This window comes from Ursus maritimus, unplaced genomic scaffold (assembly GCF_017311325.1).
Source record: "Ursus maritimus isolate PB19 unplaced genomic scaffold, ASM1731132v1 scaffold_17, whole genome shotgun sequence".
NCBI classification, from domain to species: domain Eukaryota; kingdom Metazoa; phylum Chordata; class Mammalia; order Carnivora; family Ursidae; genus Ursus; species Ursus maritimus.
This window is the reverse complement of record NW_024424119.1, coordinates 11,671,425-11,697,391: the sequence shown is the minus strand read 5'-3', so window position 1 is coordinate 11,697,391 and position 25,967 is coordinate 11,671,425. Positions and strand designations below refer to the sequence as shown.

The following is a 25,967-nucleotide window of genomic DNA, read 5'->3' as shown; positions in this document are numbered from 1 at the left end:
GTATAGGGTAGTATGGGATAGGATAGGATAGTATGGTATAGGATAGGATAGTAATAGTGTAGTGTACTATAGGGTAGTATAATATAGTGCAGAGTAGGGTAGTATAGCATAGTGGAATACAGTGGAAGGTAGTATATGGTATAGGGTAGTATAGTATGGTATAGGGTCGTAGCGTTGAAGCCAGATGGATCTGAATTTGAATGCAAGTTCTGTTCCTTATTAGTGCATGACCTTGTCCGTGTTCTCACATCTCTGGGTGTCTTGGTTTCTTTTGTAATACGGTTCCAATCACACCTCTAAAATCAGTTATGAGAATTCATTATAAGGATGTAAAGCTCGTCAAGTTTACCAAAGGGAGAGGCTCTTACTACCATTAATTATAATGACAAATATGGCTGTGAGTTCTTTCAAACTTAAAAATGGAGCTCTCATTTTACATACAAATATTATTCATTATTCAAGTGACTTAATTTGCCCCCTCAGAAGGTACCCACTGGTCTAAAGAAGGAAGATGGGGTTGTTCAGAGAGAGTAGGTATCAAAAACTCAGAGAGGATTCACCACCATGAACACATTGGTTGTGCCCTTAGTCGGCCGCCTAGGCTTGCTGCTCCTCAATGTCTGGCTTACTTATCTCCATGTGTCAAACACCTCTACATGAGGAAGAAAAGTCTCAACAGACTCTATCTAATAGCAGATTCCCTATAGGAACATACTCCTTTATCAGTATGGACAACCGAGAATTGTCTGTCTCTATTTGTTTGAGTGGGAGAATAAACGGTCTTATGTACTAGCTGTGGGGTACAGATGGGACTGGTTTCTCATCAGCCTGGGAAGGGTTGATGGAGGACGTGAGATGTGAGCTGTGAACTAAGGAATGGCAGGAGTCCTTTGGAACAATAAAGGCAAGCTGCCAAGTCCCCCCCCAAATCGGAAGCAGACTAGGGGGCTTGAAGCCAGGTGGGTCCTGATGCTAGTGCTGGTACCGTGCTAGACACATTCCTCCAGGCTGCACACCAGAAACGTCTTCCTCAAAGCCCCCACAGAAGTCTTGCTGGAATCCATTAAAACATTGTTTGAACCCTGGTGAACTTTTGGCTGAAGAAGAGAGGAGGCTCATGTTTGCAGCAGAAGGTTCATCTTGTCCTAGTACAAAAAGATTTTAGTATGAACCAAGACAGAGGTTTTCTGTGGCTTGTCTATCAATATTAACTTCTGAGCATTTCCAGCCCATCAGATTCGTCCACTAAAGGATGAAAGATATACTTCCCTGTCCAGGGAACAGAACAACTCAGGGGGTACCTACTCTCTCAGAGACAGCAGACAGTAGCAAAATCATACCCATTTATTAACCAGGGAGAAGATTTTTTTATGCATGAGCCCACACTGTAGTACCGTTAGAATTACTAATAGTCATGGAAGATGGCAGAACATTAACGCAACTTGCAGAACTATTGCCTTAAGAAATTATTTCCTATTATGGGAAAATATCTGGGATATTTCTCAGACTGAATCTCTAAACAACGAACGTTCTAGACTTTTGAAAGTTCTAAGAGCCTTTGTCAATACTTTGACTATATCTTACAGAAGCTTCACACACTCAATAAAGTCTACTTTTATGTAGACGGAATCCCTGATTTAGAAATATACAAGCAAATAAAAACTTATAAAACTGTCACTATATCCACAGTCATGTATAGCATTCCCTAAGAAATCCCTAGTGGCCACGACTGAATTACTTGTTCCATCTGCTAGCCATGGCTCATCTGTTCAATAATAGAGACACCTAGACTAGACCAGATTGTCTTGCCTGGGACTTAAAGAGTGACTGGAACAGATAAAGACAGAAGTCTTCCTCCAGATCTACGCACATCTGCAGCTGAGGACCTCAAAGCCACCCTAGCTCCTTGCTTCCTAAAGTCTGGCCCTTCAGTTTGTCCTTTGATTTCAATCACTCAGGTAACTGTTTTTCTGAATAAACAGCTGCTATTCCTATCACTGATCCTATGCTTTCAATAATCCCCCCTTTTGAATTTTGATTGAACAAAATACATTTCTGTTGCTTGTAACCAAAAGAACTTTAACAGAGAGATACATATTTTGCTAGGAGACGACATTTATTTTCCTACCCTGAAACTAAATGTATAGAAGGAAACTTTGTTAAGCAGTCTATTCCTAATATTTTTAAGAGAGGAGTGAAAAAAAAAAAATCAAAGGAGTTAAAGGTTTTGAGAAATCCCATAGAAATGGAAGTGAAGGAAAATAATGTCAAAGGAAACCAATAGTAAATCTACAATATTCTGGATTTAAAAAGAAGTAGGTTTTAAAGATAGTAAAGGCTGGAATCAAGGGGAAGAAAGATGACATAAGATATATAATTTCAAGTATAGGAAATTTCATTTTTTCCTTTTAAAATAACCATTGGCACAAGTTTAATGTGTATTTTCTTATCTTAAGGGTTTAAAAAACTTGAGTAGGTGCTCCTTACCTGATATCCAAATGTTCTTTTTAAAGCCTTTAATGTGGCCTCAAATCAACTTAGAGTATATTTTCACCAGAGTTCCTTTTATCCAGGAGGATGGCTACATGCATTAGCGCCTGAGCTATTCCTTAGCTGGAGGATAAAATCAGAGTAGACGAAGCCTCGCCAACGATAACCGAGCTTCTCCCTTTGCCTCTTTCTTTTTTAATTTTTTTTTATTTTATAATTTTTTTTTATCATGTTAGTCACCATACAGTACATCCCTGGTTTCTGATGTAAAGCTCGATGCTTCATTAGTTGCGTATAACACCCAGTGCACCATGCAACACGTGCCCTCCTCACTACCCATCACCAGCCTATCCCATTCCCCCACCCCCCTCCCCTCTGAAGCCCTCAGTTTGTTTCTCAGAGTCCATAGTCTCTCATGCTTCATTCCCCCTTCTGATTACCCCCCCTTTCTTTATCCCTTTCTTCCCCTACCGATCTTCCTAGTTCTTATGTTCCATAGATGAGAAAAATCATATGATAGTTGTCTTTCTCTGCTTGACTTATTTCACTTAGCATTATCTCCTCCAGTGCCATCCATGTTGCAGCAAATGTTGAGAACTCGTTCTTTCTGATAGCTGAGTAATATTCCATTGTATATATGGACCAGAACCTCTTAATCCAGTCATCTGTTGAAGGACATCTCAGTTCCTTCCACGATTTGGCTATTGTGGACAATCCTTTGCCTCTTTCTGACAGAAGCTGGAAAACCAGTGGTCCATAGGGCCCCAAATTTTTGGCATCCTGTTGTATATTCTCATAGGCCTAAAATTCAGGAAGGGTTACTTGGGAGGGAGATATGATTCTGCAAGATGGTATGATAAAATGAGAAGTACAAGGTTTAAGTCTGATACATCAGTGTTCAAATCCTAACTCGGCTACTCACAAGCTATTTGACCTTCGACAAGCAACTTAACCCTTTGGGTTATACGCGGTGTTCGTGTGAGGTTTAAATGCTAGGTCAAGTACTTGGCACAGTGTCTGGCATGGTTCGTGCTCAGTATAGGAGGTGAATTATTTGTATTATTCTTACAATCACCTTGATGATGACTTTAATTCTTTCCCCTTGCCCTTAGAAACACCTAGCCTATGTGTCCTTTTGGGAAGGTCAGAGATACAGATAGCTGAAGAGTTCAGGCTGTGCAGGTAGCAAAGGAGACTTGGAAGTGTCCACTCCATCTCAAGGCTGCACCAAATATTCAGCTTTATCAAATGGTTGCCACGTTGCCGTACAGACCAAATGTTGCAGATCTGACTTTTTAAAAGATATGTTGTGACTCTGAAGTTTTATTGGCACTATATTTACATACTGGCAACTAATTCGAATTTTTACCAAACCACACTACGTGCACTGAATGAAAGTTGTCAGTGGGGGGTGTATTTGGCTGGAGGATTGCTAGCTCGCAACCTCTGCTTTAGAGCTATGAAAATCATCTGGGAAGAAAACTAAAACTTATACTCCAAATTATAGAGAGAGACCTGGAGACTACTTGGGGAAATACCAGGCTAGACTTACATAGCCCCGATGAAACCATTCTCCATACACACTGCCTAAGAAAGCATGTTTTAAATGAGCATAAAAATGTTTCTCTGGATTAAAAAAAAAAAAAGCCTGTGCATGAAGAGACTCAGTGTTCCTCTGATCTGGAGGGATCCTATCCTTGTCCAAACACTCAGCTCTTCAGCCCGAGCTGCACAGACCTGTCTCGGGGCACATGTGGGGGAAGGAAAGGGCAAGTGCCTGAAGACTTGTGCCCATGTCACCACTGAGTACGTCTCTGCCTTAACAAGCCACATTGTATCCTTTTCCCAAGCAAAGCATGTCCTTATAATCACTACTCATAAAAGGAATGAGAAGAAAAAAAAAAAAAAATCCATCCCTAGCTAGGTCACATAAAAATCTAGAGTGGAAATGGCTGCACAGACATTATATCATATTACTCAGTAAAAAACTGTTGCCTGAATGGGAGAATCAATGGGGAGAATCAAATTAAGAAGTCTTCCGTGTCAACCAACAGGAATACTGAAGTTTTTGCCTTAGAAGCTCAGAGTTGCCTGATGGGAAGAACGTCTCCCTACCAGGAGAACCCTAGGGGACAGGGAGGAGGACAGCAGTCTAGTACACAGTAGGTGAGAACTTGGGAAAATGATACACTGGCTATGTTCTTTTCATTTTCTTCCCAAGCTCCGTCACCCCCTACCACTCCTTCCCTAAAACGCTTGTTTGTTTCTTTAAATCACCTGTAACTCTGCTGGCCAAGAAACTAAAGTCATATTCAAATTTAATCATAAACCTAAGCGCATGTGGGACTAGCCAGTCTCCAGGTCCTGGCCACTGTGCGATCACTCCAGCCTGCAGGTGCAGTAGGCTCGCACTTGGCATTTCTGCAAGGAATGGAAGCCGTGTGTGTGAAGTTTTTCAGAATGTTTATTGTTGGCAAGCTTTTCCACTTGCATTTTCTTTTATAGTACAACTATTTTTAAGTGAATGGAATGTTCTGTGATAATTTGGCCACAAGGGAGGGAAACTTAGCTCAGGGCCTGAAATTCACTCAATAATGGTAAAAGAGACTAACAAAATGAATCCTCCAAATCACAAGAATCCTTGAAACTCTCAAGGTTCTTAAAATCACATGTACAAAAAGCACTTGCACTTAGTACAGACTGAAGAGTGCTGGACTTGGAGCCAGAACACCTCCAAGTTCGAATCCGGGCTCCACCACTTGCTTGTCTGGAGCCCTTGGGTGAGTCTCCTGCCTGCCCTGAGGCTCAGAGTCTTCAGAAACAGAATGAGGAGATTCAGCTGGTGATCTCCAAGGTTCTTTCAAAGCCACTGCTGGGTGATTAGCTTTGTGTGGAGGTTCAAAATATTTCCCAAGGCCTCTGAATTTGTCTTGGCCTCTGTGTTCTATTAACCACACTGATCATTTCTTGCCTTTCTGTCTAGATTTCTCAGATTCCTGTGTTCCCTTGGATCACAAATAGGCATCCCACAGCAAAAACACTTTGTACCTTCTTGATTTGAGTCCCTCAAGGCAGTCTCACAAAAAATAGAAAGGACAGGTGGGGTATATTACACTAATTGTAGGTGCCTGCGTGGATTTTCCTGACGCTGGCAAGCAGCCCTTCCCAGGAGTGTTCCAGGAGGGTCTTTGGCAACCATGAGTACGTTAAAACTTGGGTAAAGTTCTGTTCATGGCTCGAAATCTGGAAGGTATCTGATGCTTTAAATTGTTTTTATTAAGGATTTTGACAATTAAAGTAGCTACAACATTTTAAAAAAATTATACCTTTTCTCGATATTTCTTTGGAAATATGCCAACCAGCCAGTGTATAATTACTTACTAATTACCTTTCACATTTAGATTTGATTTTTAACATTCTTAAGCAATTATAGGAAGTGTCTTCACCCAGTTTCAAAAAGGCTTCCTGAATTTTACTTTACTATTCTAATTTAGCTTTTTTTTTTTTTTTTTTAACCTCAGGCAAAGTTTCAAATATTTCCAATTTCTCATATACTTAAACCTTGCATTTCAAATTTCTGGGAAGACCAGCATTTTATGACCCCAAACTTAACTATATTAATTATGGAGAGAATTGAACTATTAAAACTATGTCTGAAGATCATCTAACTTAACCATGGAACATCTTGTAGGAGAAAACAATCTCCAGATCTGTTTTCTAATAAACGCTTGGGAAAGAAACTACATCACACAGGAATCCTGATTGATATTTATGGCCTTTGGAAACCTTGCATTTTGTGAGTTTAATCCCAGGAAAGATCTAAGGGCTTCAGCAATGGGAGTTCATCCAGAGAATCTGGGTGATGTACTAAGCAAACCAACAGTTATATTGATGGCAAAGGTTCTGGGTAGACTTGGGCCATCTCTGAAGCCATGGTAAATAAAGAATGGATAGCAGGAGACCTCAAATTCTAAAGTATTTCTAGTCTAATATCATAAAACAAAAAAAAATTAAACTTACATAAATGGACTTTGTTTCACAGCGTGAAGGAAATGAGAACAAGGCCCAAATAAATTAAATGATAAAAAAGACATTTGGAACGAATAATATTTGTGATTTAGAGAGGGTTCGGTCATCAGTAGACAAAAATAGTCAACAGAGAGATTTAGTGAGTTGTTGATCCATCCATGCAACTGTCTTATATTGAGCAAATCAATCAAGAAACACAAAGGATGAGTTGGATACAGTGTCTGCCAGTAAGGGGGTCTTAATTCAACTGGCTAGATAGTCATGAAGATTAATATAAAGGCGAAGGAAACAAGAGATAACAGGTGCAAGAGATGGGAATGAATATTAATTCCCCTGGGAAGGACAGTGAGTGCCAGGGAAGAGGATTACCTGACAGGGGACATCAAGGCCTTCCAACCTCCTCGAAACCGAGTTCCACTGTTCCCCCTACCTGCTCCTCCTGGTATACTCCTAGTTTCTAGCAAGATGCCTAACATTAGATGCTTAATAAATGAATGAATCAACAATACTTCGTCTCTCTAAGCCTCATTTCTCTCCTCTATAAAAATGGTAGCAATACACCCCCCATGGGTTCAGGGAGAAACCAAGGAGATAACATACATAAAGTGCTTGTACAGCACAGTGCCTGACATGTAAACTGCTCAATAAAGATCAGCTCTTATTATTAATATTAGGCATGATTACCTCTGTTTGTATAGGCGAGAAAAATGAGGCTTAAAAAACCTAATAAATTACTCCACAATCACACAGATAGTAAGTTTAGAAGTCAGACCTCAGACCTGTATTTGTCTGAGTCCAAAACTCAAGTCCTCCCTCCCTTCACATCCTGCTGCTGATTATAGTTTTTTGAGTTTGAGCCTCATCACCTTAAGACTGTAAGACTCTTGAAGACAGGGACCATGACTGTCTTCATATCCCCATGGAGTCTAATTTAGGACCACATGACAGCCCTATTTAAAAATCTGATGGAACTTCTCTGTATCTCAAATATCTCAGATGTAAAATAGAAGGAGCAAACTGCAAGATTTTAAATTCCTTTTTTAGTTTTACACTGTCTTCTGTGAAATCGCACAGTGAATTGAATAGCAGAGTTAATATCTGCTACAGGTAACCAAAGAATGTTTGTTGAGAATTTACTATGGTAAGAAAAGACCTTCTCAAGCCCAAACTTATTTCCCTTAAAAAAGGGGGGGGGGCAAAAATGTGCCACTTCCAGCTTGATGTCACTATCCATTCATGCAGCATATACTCATTAAAGACCTGTTGCGTGCCAGTTTCTAAATCAGTTTTAATACCTACAAATACTTAGGGTCAGAAATCACTTCTTGGAACAATAATGAATGAAGGGGAAACCCATGTAGACTAAGGGATTAGTCATAATAACTCTCTGTCCAAGAGTGAGATCAGGTCACTCTCCTAGATAACGGTCTTTAGATTTGGTCCATAGACTTTTGAATCTTTGTACCACGTCTAAAAAGCATCTTTCTTCGGGCATAATTCACATACTATAAAATTCACCCATTGATAGTATATAGTTTAATGGTTTTAATACATTCATAAAATTGTGAGACCATCACCAAAGTCTGTTTAGAACATTCTCTTTACCCCCAAAAGAAAGCTCACACTCATTAGCAGTCACTCCCTGTTACTCTAACCCCAGCCTTAGGCAACCACTAATTTACTTTCCGTCTCCATAGAATTGCCTATTCTGGACATTTCATATAAATGGAATAATAGAATATGTGGCCTTTTGTGACTGGCTTCTTTCATTTAGCACATTGTTTTGAATGTTCATTCATGTTATAGCATGTGTCAGTACTTCATTCCTTTTTATTGTAGAATAATAGTCCATATAGATGGACCACATTTTATTTATCCGTTTATCAGTTGATGGACATTTGGGTTGTTTCTGCTTTTTGCCTATTATGAATAGTGCTGCTATAAATAACTGAGTACAATTTGTGTGTGTGTGGACATATGCTGTTATTTCTCTTGGGTATATACCTAAGAGTGGGATTGCTTGTTCATATGGTAACTCTGTTTAACATTTTGAGGAACTGCCAGACTGTTTTCCAAAGCAGCTGCATTATTCTGCGCAACGTTTCAAGACACACACACACACACACACACACCCCTATTTGGTGTAAATGTTGCAATAATTCTCATGGAATCCTTGCATAGGTAATAAGGTGATTCTCCAAAGTAAGAAGCAATAAATAAGGGGAAGCAGGGAATATTTTTTTTCTTTAGCTATGATTGCTGCAGAAAGCTGAGGCTCTGGCTTCTAGAGAGGTGGGCTTGAGTCTTGGTCATAGCTATATACCCAAAGGGATAGCCTAGTGACTAATAGAGAGTATTAAATATTTTTTGAACAAATTAATAGCTCCAAAAAAATCACTGCACAGTAAAGGATAAACTTTGCCCAAAGAGAAGTGTGGCTTTTACCTTTAGCTCCTGGGAGGTAATCTCTAAACCCTTGTCATTTCCTTACCAATAAGGATCGTTTTGTTTGTCTGAGGGCTGTGGGTCATCGTAGAGAGTCTATGCTAACAAAGGGATTTATGGTGAGAGGTTTGGGCCACAGGATATCAACTCAACCTCTAGAGAGGCTGGAGACTAAGGTCAGCCATGCAGATGGTCAACAATGTCTATGTGATCAAACCTCTATAAGAACTCTGGACACCAAGACTTGGGTGTGTCCCTGCTTGACAATACACCGTGCATACTGTCACATACTGTTGCTAGGAGAAGCAAGCAGAGTCTACACAGCTCTACTGGCATGAGGACAACTGGCAGGGCTATACGTGAACTCTTCTGAACCCTGTTCTACGCCTTTCTTCCCTTGGCTGATATTGATCAGTATCTTTTTGCTGTAACAAACTGTAACTGTGAGCACAACAGATTTCAGTGAGTTCTGTGGGTCCTTCTAGTAAATTAATTATCAAACCTGAGAGTAGTCTTGGAAATCCCAAACTTGAAGCTGGTATGAAAAGTGAGCATAGTCTTGGGGAATCTCAAACGTTGTAGTCACTAACAATACTGAAACACTCTTAAAGATAATTAGGTAAAATTGAGCACATTCAGTTTTTTTGCAAAGAGGTGGCCCAAAGAATCATCTGTGAAACAAGGCATCATGGGATGAATCAAGAAAGTTGCCAGATGCTGATAGAGCTTTCACTTATAGGAACACAGAATTCCAGGTCATGGAGTTCCCCACTTGAGCTACATACAGTCAGATTCCTATTAACAAGGAGGTGTGCTTACTGATACTATGCTTCATTGTTAAAAAAATATCTTTTCCCAGAGACAGATGACATATAATAGAGATAATGGGATTTGAATTGTAGCTTCGCCTTTTTCTAGTTGTATGAACTTCTATGAGCCTCAATCCCCTCAGTTATCAAATGGAAATGATAAAGATATCCCAAAGAATTGGCACAAGAAGTACATGGTGACATGCACAGTGTACTCGGCAGACTATCTAGCACCAAAAAGGATAAAATCTGAAATTTGTTTCTATGTTAGATTCACTCCCTCTTCAACTACTTCACCGAATCTCTTTGGGAAAACAAAATCAATCCCATCTTTCCCAACCCACGCTTCATTTCAATGGAAAAATTAAATGAATGTAACTTTCAAAAAAGTTTTCCTATGAAAGCTATAGGAAGAAAGGTTTCCCACCTCACAAACTGAATATCAAGATGGAAAAAATATTCCCATTTAACGAAAATGTTTTTTGTGAGTAGGCATAATACATAAATTTAAAAAAAGGACCCAATTGGGATGGCAGGAAGGAAATATCATGAGATGAATGAGGGCCTATGGAATGTCACTTTTTATCTCTCTTGGCTCTTCAAAGAGAGAAGATACCTCAAGGAACTTCAAAATGCTACACACTAGTTTGGCTTTAGTTTTTCCTGAAAGAGACGTTTAGGTTGACTTGTCATCCAACTGGTACGTGGTCATAGACAAGGTTAACCTGGCAAATTTTTAATCATGCATAAATAGGCCTGTGACTATACAAGCTTAATGGAAACACACCTTTCAATTAAGAAGGCAGAGTTAAGAGGGAGGGAGAAAGGGCTCAATGAGTGAATATCAGATGGCATCATCTTCTCATTGCTTGTCCCTGCCCCAAACCAATGCCTGGCTCTTTTCCTGTATTTCATTTCAATGAATGATAGTACCACACATTGCTTGCACTAGAAAACCAGGCATCATCTTCAGCTCTCAATTTTTCTCTCCTGATGCATTTAACCAATCACCAAGTCCATGAATTCTACCTCTAATTTGTATTCAAATCTCTCCTTCTCATCCCACTACCAAATTTTGCCCTCTTCCAATCTATTACTCTCACTGAAAATAGAGTACTCTTTCTGAAATACACATCTCACCTTATCTTCCAACTGTTTGAATTATTCCAAAGGCACTCTTTTGCCCTCAATATTACAAGTTCCCAATATTCTTACTAAACTTTACACATCTCCTCATAACATAAACCCTTTATCCCTTCACTCTCCTTCTTCAGTTCTAGGCACTGGTTAGAGCATTTTCAGTTCTCTTCCTCTGAGCATTCTTGGTTCCATGTCTTGGTTAAATATTCTGCCTATTTACACAGACTAAATTTCCCCCATTGTTGCTCTTACATACTATTAAAAATATATGTATGTACACGTAGGTATGTGTGTGTATATATATATATGTATATGTTTGCACTACCTGTAAATAAACAGGGATGCATTCTATTGTGGGTTGAATTGTGTCTCCCAAAAAGATATGTTGAAATTCCTTCATTGCTCCCTCCTCTCATTACCTGTGAATGTGATCTTATGTAGAAAGAGCCTCTTTGTAGAAATAACCAAGTTAAGATGAGGTCATACTCAATTAGAATGGGCCCTGATCCCATATCACTGGTGTTCTCAGAAGAAGAGAAACCAGAGACACCAGGAGAAGGCCATGTAAAGACAAAGAGTTAGGCAGAGAGGGAAGATGGCCCCATGAAGACGAAAGTAGAGACTGATGGCCACTATTAGAAGCTAGGAAAGGCAATAAAGTTCTACCCGGAGTCTCAGAGGAAGAATGGCTCTGGAGACACAATTAGTTTGGATTTCTAGCTTCCAGAACTGTGGTAGAATACGTTTCTGTTGTTTTAAGTCACCCAGTAAAGAAACCCACTGTATAAGAAATTTGGGCTTCAATGAGAGACTATGGACTCTGAGAAACAAACTGAGGGCTTCAGAGGGGAGAGGGGTAGGGGAATGGGATAGACTGGTGATGGGTAGTAAGGAGGGCACGTATTGCATGGTGCACTGGGTGTTATACGCAACTAATGAATCATTGAACTTAAATCAGAAACCAGGGATGTACTGTATAGTGACTAACATAATATAATAAAAAAACATTAAAAAAAAAAGAAATTTGGGCTTCACTCTGATGCAAAAGAGTACAATTGAAATGATTTGAGCAGAGAAGAAATGAAGCCAGATCCGTATTTTACAAGGAGCACCCTGTTTACAGTGAGGAGAATATAGTCTAGTGACTCGAGTGTACTTTTTTGTATTCAGTGAGGGGCATGCAGTATAGTGATGGTAGTATAATTTTCTATATATTTGTCATCTCTCTCCTCGGAGTGTAAATTCAGAGACTGTTTTTTCCTCTCCATTCATCTATCTCCAGTATCAAGCATACACACTGGTAATTCCTAAGTAGGTATTTGTTAAATGAGTAATTTTTTTAAATAACTGAATTTTTCACAGTAACCCTACAAAGGTATGACTCCTGAGCGAAGAGATCTCACTTAACTTTGTATCTTCAGTACCCCACCCGTAGCAGTTTCTTGAGAGAAGAAATACACGATGTTCAGAAACTAAGGAACTTGCTAAGATTTAACTAGTAAGCTAGTAAATGAGCTCGTTTTATCTTTACCGTATCCTGCAAAGGGGGGAGAAAGAAAGAATACACATTACATCTTTTTTTTTTTTTTAAAGATTTTATTTATTCATTTGACAGAGACAGAGACAGCCAGCGAGAGAGGGAACACAAGCAGGGGGAGTGGGAGAGGAAGAAGCAGGCTCATAGCGGAGGAGCCTGACGTGGGACTCGATCCCATAACACCAGGATCACGCCCTGAGCCGAAGGCAGACGCTTAACCGCTGTGCCACCCAGGCGCCCCTACACATTACGTCTTTAAAGCAACACCATGCTTCCACATAGAAGTGGATTACGAAACACAGAAGGAGAACGGCTAACTCCTTGCTCCTGACATCACCAGCTTTAGAATAACTGGTAGACATTTGACACCAGTGACTTAGGTCACAGACAGAAATGGAGAAATAATCATTCCACTTAATTCATTTCTAACTACTCGCCACAGGAGTTATTAAAAATGGAAAGAACTTCTTTGTTAGAAGCACGGTTCATTGTAATGTTGCCATAATATAAATGTCAAAACTCCATGATCCAATTTACAGCTTGTTTTTTAATTGTATTATTCATGTTAAAACTATATTCTATAAGGCATTACTTAAAAGAAGGTCTTCCTTTTTGAAATGGTTTATTTTCTAAAATAGCCAGAAGCAATATTATAAATGTGTAGATTCATTACGAAAGAGCTGGTTTAGAGTGACACTTTGTCTTTTTGATATACATATATTAGATATTAACTAATGAATTTCATTAATTATAGCTATAAAGCACACATTTCTGAATTTGACTTCAAAATAACCTCAAAGTTATTTTTAACAGCAGCACATGTTCTATCTGTAAATTTATGCTACTCTCTTTTATATATTTAAAACAGAAACTAGCTTTGTGCTTTATAGCAAATATAAATGGGGTAATTTGGATAATGAAAATAAATGAATAACAGCAGTACTAATAGAGCCGATCCTATTTGTGATGGCTCATTAACTCTGGACAGGATGCAATTCACTACCCTGGATCAGGAGTTGATAATGGTACAATGTGGAGCTATTAGTAAGAGAAGGTTTGCAATAGGAAATTAACAGAAGGTCTGTTCATTCATTGGGAAGTCAGTATCCCCTTCTGTACGTATAACTGCATTAAACCATGCACTCGAAAAGAGAAAAAGTCAATGGCAAGAAGTGATTTGGGTACTACTACCACTACTGCTACTACAGGCTAGTATTTATCAAGCTTATAGTAAGCACTTTCAACATTTGATTACTTAATCCTCACAGCAATCCTATCAGGTAGTTACAAATCTTAGCCTCATTTGCAGATGGGGAAGCTGAGGCTAGGAACTTGCTCCAAGTCCCGTACCAAGGAGTGATGGAACCTAAATTCGAACCGGCAGCCTGACTCCAGACCCTGTGCTCTGAACTATTCATAGGATGATGAATGCTTCTCCCCCCCCCCCCCCCCCCGCCCCAGCTCGGCCTTATCTCCAACTTCTTCTGATCTTGAATGACAACAAGCAAATAAAAATCCCAGTATTTCTCAGTTTGAGAGGCAAGGTCGGGGCGAGACACCAACACAGTGATCTGCCAGGAACAATGATCAAATTCTAGGGTGGGAGGGAAAGGGAGTAGAGTGGTTTGAAAAGATATCTTCACCAAACCTGTTGTTTTCATGTATAAATGATAGCGTTAAAGCTGAACAAAATCTGGGCCCATGGGATATGCTGATGAAATTACACAGGGAGCACAGTCAAAAATGTTGATAAACATTGACGTTCTCTGACCTCTAGCCTGCCATTAACGAGCTGTAAGATCCTGGGAAAATCATACCTAGTAGCAATATTCTCTGGGCTGGACTAGATCTCAAAGACAGTGTTTTCCAAACGCTAGTTGTGAAGCCCTGTAACAATTTTTGTGCTCTGGAGGCAACCCCACCCCCCCAAGTACAGGGTAGTAACTTTCCCCCAAGGCAAAGTATATTTGAATTATTGTCCTTGATTCTGAAATCAGGTTATTATGTCCTTGTTATTAACATTTCGGTTATGAAATGATGGTGGTGAAGTACACGATGAATCAGAAGTTGCTTACTTTACCTCCTTCTAGAAACTTTTTTGAATTGTTACAGGGTGATGACGTCTCACGCAGGGAACCACAACTTTTACGTATTTTGCAAGTTAAAATGTTTCAGGTTCTCTGCATTTCCATAGCACTTTACACTTATGCATTTTCAGACGAATTATCTCACTTGGTGTTCGATGGTCTGCGAGACAATCTTATTTCCCACAGATTGAAAAACAGAATTCAGGAAGCCTGATCAAGATTATGAAAGAAGAGCCAGATTCTAAGCCCTGTCCTTTAACTTTAAATCCTGTCTGCTTTTCAACCCATAAGTGCTTCATAAATCTGGTCAAACAACAGGATCGTAAGGAGGGCAATCTATAGAGAACTAATAAATCTGAGTTTCTGGGGGATGGGGACTAAGAGTTGTATCTTTTAAGGGCTCTCCAAGTGATTCTGGTATGCAGCCTAGTTTGGGAGCCATTCCTGAACTTCGGATGGTTTCCGTCTCTATCCACTCAGCCTCCCCAGAGCAGTAAGATCTTTGGAGTCAGCTAGAGCTTGGTATCGCTGGGCTGGTGCTGTAACCGAGCCTCGGGTCTTCAGCTGTGAAATGAAGATAATGCTCCCTAATGCGGAGAGTTGTAAATACAGCTGACCCTGGAACAGTTCAAGGTTTAGAGGTGCCCAGCTCCCTGTGCAGTTGAAAATGCACGTATGACTTTTGACTCTCCAAAATCTTAACTACTTATAGCCTACTGTTGACTAGAAGCCTTACCGATAACATCAACAGTTGACTAATCAATATTTCATGTGTTATATGTATTATGGACCGTATTCTTAAAATAAAGGAAGCTAGAGAAAAGAAAAGCTTAAGGAAATCATAAGGAAAACACACTTTCAGTACTGTACTGCATTTATCCACACAGTAAGTTTACGTCACCTGTTTACAACATAAAACGTCTCCATCAATATTGCCGTACTGATACAAAACACTGTAGGTGGTGGAACTAACACTCAACAACAAAAATGCAGACAGACTGTGCAATCTGTCTTTGTGTGGGAGTTTTGATAAGTTTTAGCTTTCTGTAACAGATTTGTGCATGTCTCCAGTTAGTAACTGATGAAGTAGCTGCATCTACACATATTTCATGAGTTCATGATGTAACTAACTTCTTCATTTTTTGGATATTTCTAGGCTACCTGGTTCATCTGTGAGTTTTTTCAAATTGTTGCAAATCTCCAAATTTTTTTCTAATGTATTTATTGAAAAAAAATCCATGTATAAATGGACCCACAAAGTTTGCACCCATGGTGTTCAAGTGTCCATTGTATTAGAAAAAATAGACACAAAATGCCTAGGTAGGGTAGTCACTCAAGAATGGAAGCTACTTTATGATTAATATTACTACCACCACTGGAGTGAGTATACTGCCTAATATGATGCTCTGCTATTACTAAGAATAAGACATTATTATAAATGATGATGATTCTAGAATTTTCCTGAAGCAACCCAAACAAATACAGACAACCCACTCAATCATGACCTTGGGACAGTTTCCGGTCTCAGTTTCCTTCTCTACGGATTGCTAAGGTATCTCCTGGCTCAAAAGGGTTAAGACTCCGCAGTTGTATTTAATAGTTTAATAGTTGTATTTAATAGTTTAATCGTTGTATTTAATAGTTTAATAGTTAGAGGCCCAGTTTGAGGAAGTGGTTCTTACTTGAACATTAAACAGGTATAACTGAAATAATTAGTACTTATAAATGACAAGTCTCTGTAGTTATGCTGTCATTTTCTATCAAAGCAAGGCTATGTCAAAGCTAGATATTTGCTTCTTTATACTTATAATTTATATCTGTCAAGCATCAAAAATATTTGACACAGCTTACCAAAAAGGTTATAATAAGGCAGAAAGAAAGCCAGAGAAAGAGCTAAGAATCCCCAACAAATGTGGTAGAAATGAAGGAAAATAGAGCAGAGAAGATGATTTTTTTTTTCCCAGGAAACTAGGAGAAGCTGTTCAAGTGAAAAACTACACATTTAAGTCAGCATCGAGCCTTTTGACAGTTTTAGAAATTACAAAAACGTGGCTTTTTCTTACTGTTTCTTGCCAAAGACTGAAAATATGAATATATAGATACATGCTAAATAAAGGAATTTTTTCTAAGTAGAATAGAATTTATGTGTTTAAACTCTTGGAGGTAGTAGTGAGTGCTTTTCTTACAGTGAGTCACTTTACTCTTGACCTTCTAAAAATGCATACTACACTGCATTTAAATATCCCACCTTTATTCCTCTATCCTCTTGCTATCGTCTGTCCCTTCCCTCTTTTTTATAAAACTGAAGTCGGCTTTAATCATGAAAATACAGGCTAGTATGGTAATGGTAGCAAGGATCCAAATTTATATCCATTACAAATTCATATTAAGCTGTAGTTTTTGATCCCCGAGCATGATTAATTTGATTTATTGCTTTCTACCCTCTGCCCTAGTTTTAATCAAAAACAAAACTCCTTCCTGGTTTCAGGCTTAGTTTTCTTACGGTTTCCTTGCTGTCACTGCCCTGACCCAGCCTCATGCTTCGCCTCACGTAGGCTGCTCTAAGAGCCCCCTTTCAGCTGGATTCCTTGGCTTTAGGGCCTTGCACTTCCAAGTCCGACAACTGCAGCTATATTAATCTCTCTAAGGCAGAGCTATGATTATGTCTTTTCTCCACCAAAACACTCTCTTGGCCACCCACTGCTTACCAGAGTCCTGTCCGTCTGCTGTTCAAGCATCCATGATTTTCTCCCAAACCACCTCTCTGTCTTCTTGCTATAGACCTGGGTGCAGGCAAACTGCATGCCAGTGCCTAAATGCAATCAGAGTTATTTCATCTCCTTTACCATGTTATTGCCCCTTTCAGATACTCTTTTCAGATACTCTATAATTTACATTTGCTACCCTCCCCCAAATCTAAAAAGTCAAACTCATGGGAATTGAAGAGAAGGAGGCATGCTTTACTTGCAACCGAACGTGCAGCACTATTACTCCGTATCGACTATATATAAAATTCATACTTTCACTGCTGAGATAGGATTCCCTTTCAGCTGCCAACATATATGAGGCCAGCTGGCAGGATTAGGCTAGGCAAGAAAGAGGCCACGTTGAACTCCCATGCCACAGAAATAAACGAAACCTAATTTGCTGACCCGTCTTGTTTATTTTGGTCCATTCATCAGTGTAATACAGTACAAACAGCTGTGGACTAGAGATCAGGAGACTGGGAATTTTGATCAATCATATAACTTTCAGAAAATCATGTAATTATTCTGTTTTTTTTTTTCATTTACAAAATGAAAATTGGCTTTACTCCAATAGGAAACACACATAAAGGATTATTATTTTATTTGCCATTCCCTAGAATATAGCCTTTTTTTTTTTCTGTATGCATTCACTTTACAATTCTCTATTATTCCCAAAGCTTTTATAGATTTCATAATTCCATTTCAACACCAGTGAAAATCCCAGAGAAGGAAGCAAGCCCCAAATATCACAAGCAATATTCAAATATATGGCTTTCTAGGATATGGCGTAGATAATCTCTTAGGCTTTTCCGATCTCTAAAATAGTAAGATTCTATATTCAAGTTTGTAGCCGAAATTCACATAGCTCTTGTATATAAAGTAATCTGCAGACACGTATATATCATCTCCAACCTCCATACCTGAGAAGTGCTTGGACGTGCCGCAATTTCCCTGTCTCGTGAGTTTAGATTTTACGAAGGTATAGCATATCTGTCTCCCCTCTCATACACAGAAAATCACGCGGGACACCTCACATTTCTTGTAGCAATTCACATTACAGTTACTCCTTTTATATATTAATATAGGTTTAGGTTTTAAACAAACATGTGAATTGGAAATGACAAATTACTGAAACATATTTTATGCTTATTCTTATATTGCTAGCTGAGATATTAGAGATTCTGAAGAGAGAAAAATTTCAACCGATCTTGTCTTGGGAGAAGCAAAGCTTCTCAAAATAGCTACTTAGTGAAATATAAAAGTATATGGTCAAGTATAGCACACAGCCACTGCGTGCTCCCAAAACTAGGCTGGCCATCCTAATCCAGAGTTGATTTTCATATAAAGATGGCACATACATCCCAAACATACTAACTACTAATTTCCTCTCTTACTAACTCCCCGCCCAATTGATAAATTGACACCAGAAATCAAACCTCTTTATTACCCCTATTTTAAAGACTTTCTTGGATGAATCTGACTGAGCTCACACTGCCATGCCTTCAGTAGTTTGCCTGAACTTTCAACAATATTACAGTTATAATAATGAAGACATAAATTTGCCCAGAGTTTACCTGGAAACTTTAGAGTTAATCTCACCCAAGTAACTCTGAAGCGCTAAGTAAATGAGAATTGATGCCTCCAAATACACACAGACACACACGTACATACAAATACATTTCAGGGACAACCGAGGTAGAGGTAATTTCGGAGTCTAATACAAAAGGGACACACATACTCAAGAACTTTTAGCCGTTCACACTCAGCTGAGACTCGAAGAAAGAATGAAACAATTCCAGCCCTCTTTTCCTTCACACAAGCTACAACATTTGTGGTTTCAATTGAAATTAAACTTCAATTTTCAAATCTGTCATCCTCCATAAATTCTAGGAAAAGTAACACTGAATGACTGAGATAGCAGGAGTATACAAAAGCTATTTACACAGAGACACTAAAACCCTCTGGATAAATAGAATGGAAAGAAGCCAGCACTTACTTGGCACAATCCACTGATGCACATATCCAAAGATTCTGTGTAGCAACGGGTCCCATCTAAGACTTTAGGTGCTAGTTCAACAACCAGGGTGGTTCCTTTGGCTTGGCATTTGAGTGAACATGGGTTGTCGGGGTCATTAGCCACAGGAAGCCATTCATAAAACTGGCCATGGTGCTTGACATCGTTGTGAGCAGAGCATTGCTGAGCCCGGAAATCGCCTGCCTCTGGTGGGCAGTCCTGGAGAAGAGAGGTGGGAGGGACACACAGGTGAAAAGGGCAGCCCAAACAGAAAACTGGAGCCACTACGGGGTCGGTCAAAGTCCTAGAAAACAACACAAATGTCCTGGTTGTTACAGATGGGCATTCCCATATCATCGGAGAGGTCATATGATTCTTTGGCCTTGAAAAATGTAAAGCTTTGAGAAAAATAATCACCTGGAAATATATTTTTGGACTAAAGTTAGATGGAATAGTAATCAGCTTGAGATCGATCTGATTGACATTCATTGGGAAAGTCGTCACCCTGAAATCTGTTTTCTGAAAGATGTTGACTGGTCCATGGATCCCCCACAATGAAATGCCATTTCGATTTCCTTGTAACTTAAGCAGAACTTACTGAAGTCAGAGGGTTAGTCGAAAAACACGCCTGTTGCTTTCAGTTCTGATAATGAAAGCTATGACAATACTGTAGCAGCTCGCCGCACAAATTTGGGATAATTTCACTCAAATATTTTTTGTGGAGTTGTTGGTAAGTTTTTCTACAACTTAGGCTGCACAGTATCTAGAATTAAATATGGGGAACAAAAAAGAGAAAAGAGCATTTATATCTGAATTTCCTTAGCTTAAGGCAACACAGCAGAGTGGAAAGGTCTGGACTTCTCGGATGGGAGCAAGGCTACGATACAGTGGGTCTCTCTGAGACTAGGTTTTCTTTTGTTTAAACAGAGGCAATACTACTACTCAGCTCTCAAGGTCACTGTAAGAATTTCATGGGCTTATGTCAGCCAAATGCTGGCACAAGGAAAACGGTACATGGTAGCTATTACTATGATTATTCAATGAAGCCACTGAAGAGAAAAAGCTGGAGAGAGATCCTCTGAATTTGAATTTTAAATCACATTGGCAGGGACCAGTGGAAAATAAGAATGTTTTAAACCTATATCTTATAAAGGGCACTTTAAAATTAAAACTATAACTCAGGATGGCTATTATCTAAAACACGATACATTTGAGTGAAAGCAAATGATATTCAACTTTAAAAAGGCAAGAATCACCTATCCCTCGGAAAGGCTTTTGGATATATTTATTTCATTCTCCACGTATTCAGATTAGGATTTAGTATGGAAGATTATAGAATATCCATTTGTCGGGGCGCCTGGGTGGCTCCCATTAAGCATCTGCCTTCAGCTCAGGTCATGATCTCAGGCTCCCTGCTCAGTGGGGAGTCTGCTTCTCCCTCCCCTCTGTCCTTCCCCCCGCTCGTGCTTTTTCTCTCTTTCTCTCTCTCAGATAAATATAAAATCTTTAAAAAAAAAAAAAGAATATCCATTTGTTGAAAGGCTTTTACTATAATTTTTAAAAATCTCAAATAGGGCTTTGCATGTGGCCTTTAGCAGGTCTCGGTTACCCCATCACCATTTTTGAGGGCTCTTCTCATACAAGGTTTCATTCTCTGAAAATCTCTTTAAAGAAGCATTGCGAGAACAGCATTACTCTATTTCATAAAATGGAATTCCTGACTCTTTTTTCAAACTTTAGTGATACTAGTAAGTAGCATATAAGGTTTTAATATTTGGAGCAGCACAAATTCTTTCTAGGCAAGATGGTGGATAAACACTTATACACTTATTTAAGATGAACATAAAATAGCTTAAAATGCAATATAAAATCTCCAAGGTATTTTACGGATAGTATTATATATGTTTTTGGAGTGACTAAAACATAGTATTAAAGGAAAAATAATTTATATAATATAGGTATAGACACATAGGTACCCAGTGAGGCTTAAGTGATTTCAAATATTGTCTGAAGAAAGTATAATTAAAATTCATTACTTATTAATTTTGTAAATGATAGAACTTTAAAAAATTTTGAATTGTAGCCTATCAATTAATCAATAAGCATGTTACACTTTGTCTCTTGTGATATTGCGTTGTTCGTCATGAGCAATAAAACAAAAACCATACCCTACAAAACTATGCTATGAATCACACAACAGGTAAGTTGTACAATGGTAACACAGATTGTCCGAACTTAAATGTTTTAATGCTAGCTCCTTTCCGACCACGTGTTCCAAAATAAAAGCAAAAGCAGATTTAAGCAGTCACTCTTGATGGGCTCCCGTTAAAAACAAGACCACAACTTGTTCATGGATCCTACCAGTCTCTGCTTAGACCTCACTCACTAGCATCTGTCCCGAGATAACCCTGTGACTGAACATTGCCCCTCAATCTACACATCCTTTTCCTAAACTTCCCCCACTTGAGACACAACAGAGACTGTTAATAAAACCTGCTGTCTATGATCAACAAGTTTCCCTGGTGGCCACTGCATGTGAGCTCCCATAGCAGAACTGATAGTTTAGTCAATAATGTTTATTTTATTTTATTTTATTTTATTTTATTTTATTTTATTTTATTTTAGAGAGAGAGACAGCACGAGTGTGGGGGGCAGAGGGAGAGGGAGAAAGAATCTCAAGCAGACTCCCCGCTGAGTGAGGAACCCGAGAGGGGACTTGATCTCATGACCCTGAGATCATGACCTGAGCTGAATTCAAGAGTTGGAGTCTCAGTGACTGAGCCACCCAGGTGCCCCTTATTAATGATGTTTAGATTAAGTGTTTTCGGTTGCGTAATATCGGCCATCCCAAGAATCACTTGATTTCTCAGTAGTACAAAAGAAATATTGAAGTGGACTCAAGAAAGCAGATCGTTGGGGAAATTGTTTAGAATGGTCACAAATCCCTCTCATAATTAACTTTTACCTCCTTTTTCTAGAAAGGAAAGTGAATCAGCTGTAAGAGAATTATAGGGTCAGGCTGAATCACCTCTACATTAAAGTAATGAGGGTAATATATAATTAAGAGACCTCTTAGTATGAACCAGAGATAATTTTCTGCATTTATCCAATTCCGAGAAGAGAGTCAGTTATGTTTTTAAATTGATGTTACATCATCTTAGTACAGACATAAAACTGCAGAGTCTCTTAGAGTCCCTTCTATTCAACCACATGTGTTGAGTCTTCCCATCTTTACTAAAATAAATAAGACTCAAAGGCATTCAAAGGTAAAATAAGTAAAAAGTTAAAATATTAGCACTTTGAGGTTTTCTTTTCTGTGATGAAAACAGTCAACAGAGAATGGAGGAGCAGACTGATGGTCCTGTTCTCAACTCACCTGTATCTAATCGCTGCAAGGGTATCGGTTACAGGTTTCATGAACTTTCACAACTGGAGACATGTCTCTAAGAATAATAATGCTTGGGAATACCTTTACTCACTTTTATCATTACTGTCTTTTCTTCCACCCATATTTTTTAGGAGTGGGAAAATACATTTTGCTAAATTGAGAATGTACTTAAAACCTGGAGTTGAGAGTTGGAAACTGGACTTGAACCTTTTTAATGTTTTAGTTTATTTGTACTTGGCAAAATGCAACTTCCTGTTTTAAGAAAAAGGACTTAAGAGGACTTATAAAACAGGTTCAGAAAGCTTCTTGGACATCAAATAGCTCTTACAAAATAACATTTTGATGATTTAAGTGTAAATGAATCAGAAACATATGAATCAAATTTCCCTTGAAATACACATGTTTAAAAATTAAGGGAAGAAGGATTTGGCAAAAGCTTCTTTGTGGAACCCAAAACATCTCAAGCAGAGTTCAAGACCCTCATTGAACCCCTGATACACCTGGGATCACCCAGCTGCAGGAGTGGAAACTCAAGCAAAGTCATCGGAGCTTCTTGTCCCACCAGTACGATATTAATAATTGCAACAGAAGAGCTCTCATTTGTATAGAGATTCACCATGTACAAAGTTTTTAGTTTTTAATTATAATTTGGTTCATGAGACCAGTATCCTCCTAGAAATCAGATTTAGAAACTGATGCCCTAATTGCTTTGAAAAATATTTAATGTCTTATCCTGGGCATCACCTTTGAAATATTAGCTTCTGGAGAGATGCTTTATGATACCATATGTCATCAGTTTCCCTTAGGTTATACTGAATGTAGAATGTACTGGATATATATAACGTGATTTTGGTTCTCATCAAATCTTAGTAGCAGGAATCATGAGTTTTCAGTGGGGATAATTAAAACAAATGAATTATTTATGTATTTATGCACTGAACCTGGCTCATAGGTAGCAATGACAAAAATAATTAAGATTACTGAAAAGTCTAGTGGCTATTTGAACTAAACACATGCCTCACTAAGAACGTGGCAAAAAACATGTGTGGGAGGGATGCACTGGATTAAAGTTCCCCCACTTCCAGCCTCTCTTATGTCTCTAGAAAAACCATCAAGTAGAAATGCAGCAAGAAAGAGCAATCTAACACTTTCCCTGGCCTTCTATTTCCAACTAACCATAATATGCCTGTGAATTGACAACTCTCTGTCAGATTACTGACTTAGGATTTCCCCACTCTGCAAAAAAGTATATTTTATTTAAAATAGTTAGATGATTCCATGAATTACTGTATTTAGCCATTAATACAGCATAATAGTTTTTCTCTCCAATTTTTAAGCACTTGATTTCCGAATGGCAACAGAATTTTCTTCTTTAAAAGCACAGAAATAAAATCTGACCTTTTATTTGCTCCCATTATAATTCATAAAGTCCGTGGAGTTCTGCCATATATGAATCCAATTCAAAACACTTTCTGGTTAATCAGCTAGCCAGTGGGAAAGATAAGATGGATCCCAGATGTCCCCTGATGATGATAGGTGGATCAGATTACATTGTGGGATAAAAGAGAGTTAGCCTTTCCAGAGTTTACTCACTGGGTGAAATGTAAAAGATGATATCTCAGCAGCTAAGGTGGGAGCATCTGAAAGGCCTTTCAAATGGTTTTGGAAAAATATACAGAAAATAGATTCAGGGTCAGCAGAAGCATGACTTTTTCCTTATTTTCTTTCTTTTTAAAGAAGACATTTTCTTGCCAAAGGGACAGCTCTCTGCTTTATCTCTGTCATTCAGGGGTTGGCCTTTCCTGCTAATTTTTGCTGTTTCACTTAACATATTATATGAGTGCCATATTCTGACTCTATGGTTTTATTTACAGAGTCACTATTAATACCGGATAATATCAAGAAAACAGCAGAAAGTGTATTTAGGTGGCCACGTGAGCTGTAGCAATGGAAGAAATCTATGCTTCCCACTCTACTTCCCTATCTTGCAACTGTTCTTCTGAATTTTTTATCTCCCCTTCATCCTGCCCTAACCACCCATTCTTCATAAATGTCACCATACGAGAAAACAGAGTTGCTTAGTAAGGCATCGGCTCTATTCGCTGGCAATTTAGCATTGCTTCTTCATGATAAAAACATACATAGAAATTTATCAGCTACTTGATGACTTTAGAAAATCTTACTAGTTATAAGTTTTCTCCTCAAAATATTAGGAATCCCCAATGTACTGATGGTAAAATAGGAAAAGATTACAAGTTTTCATCACAATAAATGGATGGAGGCTCTGGAAAATATACCCCTAAAGCTCTCAAATCTCTTAGCACACTGAAGTAGATGGCAGGCTGCCTTGTTTATATATTTTTGTCTCTTACTTGGCTTTCTTCTTTTAATCAAAGTTAAGGTGATTATGGTATCTCCCCTGCCAGGTAAGAATAGAGAGAGCCCAAATGCCCATTGATGAATGGATAAAGTAGAGTTGAGATGTGTATAAACACACACACACACACATATACACACACACACACAATGGAATATTATTCAACCATTAAAAAGAATGAAATCTTGCCATTTGCATCTCTGTGGATGGAGCTGGAGGGTATTATGCTAAGTGACATAAGTCAGTCAGAGAAAGACAAATACCATATGACCTCACTCATATGTGGAATTTAAGAAAGAAAACAGATGAACATATGGGCAGGGGGAAAAGAAAAAAAGGAGAGAGAGAAACAAGCCGTCAGTGACTCTTTATGAGAGAGAAAAAATGAGGGTTGATGGAGAGAGGTTGGTGGGGGATGGGCTAAATGGATGATGGGTATTAAAGAGGGCACGTATTGTGATGAGCCCTGGGTATTGCACGTAAGTGATGAATCACTGAATTCTACTCCAGAAACCAATATTGCACTGAGTGTTAACTAACACAATGTAAATAAAATATAAGAAAATAAAATTATAAAGTTAATATAAAAAAACTCCCAATGTTAAGGTGAAACCACTATACAGCACATATCCATTGATACAACCCATCTAATATGGTATTTGATCAGAAACATAGCAAATGTTTCCATTTCTATTTCCAGCTCAGACTCTTCTCCTGAACTTCAGACGTTGGTATTCAAGGGCTTCCTCCCCATCTGGATGTCTACGACGTCACAAACTCACCATGTCCAAACCTGAACCCCTGATCCTTTCTCTTTCCCTGGATCTGTTCCCTCCCAGATCCTTCCCAGTCACAGTCAACTCCATCCTTTTCAGGCAGTGGTTCTCAAACTTGAGGATGTATC

At 38.7% G+C, this 25,967-nt stretch overlaps 1 protein-coding gene across 1 annotated transcript in view; it reads right to left on the bottom strand.

The window, feature by feature from the left end:
• The window catches only part of ADAMTSL1 (ADAMTS like 1), a 376,065-nt gene that overhangs the window by 265,693 nt on the left and 84,405 nt on the right, over positions 1-25,967 (bottom strand). Inside the window, exon 4 of the mRNA XM_040631464.1 lies at positions 19,281-19,517. Coding sequence (XP_040487398.1) covers positions 19,281-19,517 — 237 coding nt within the window. The remainder of the gene's footprint in view (positions 1-19,280; positions 19,518-25,967) is intronic.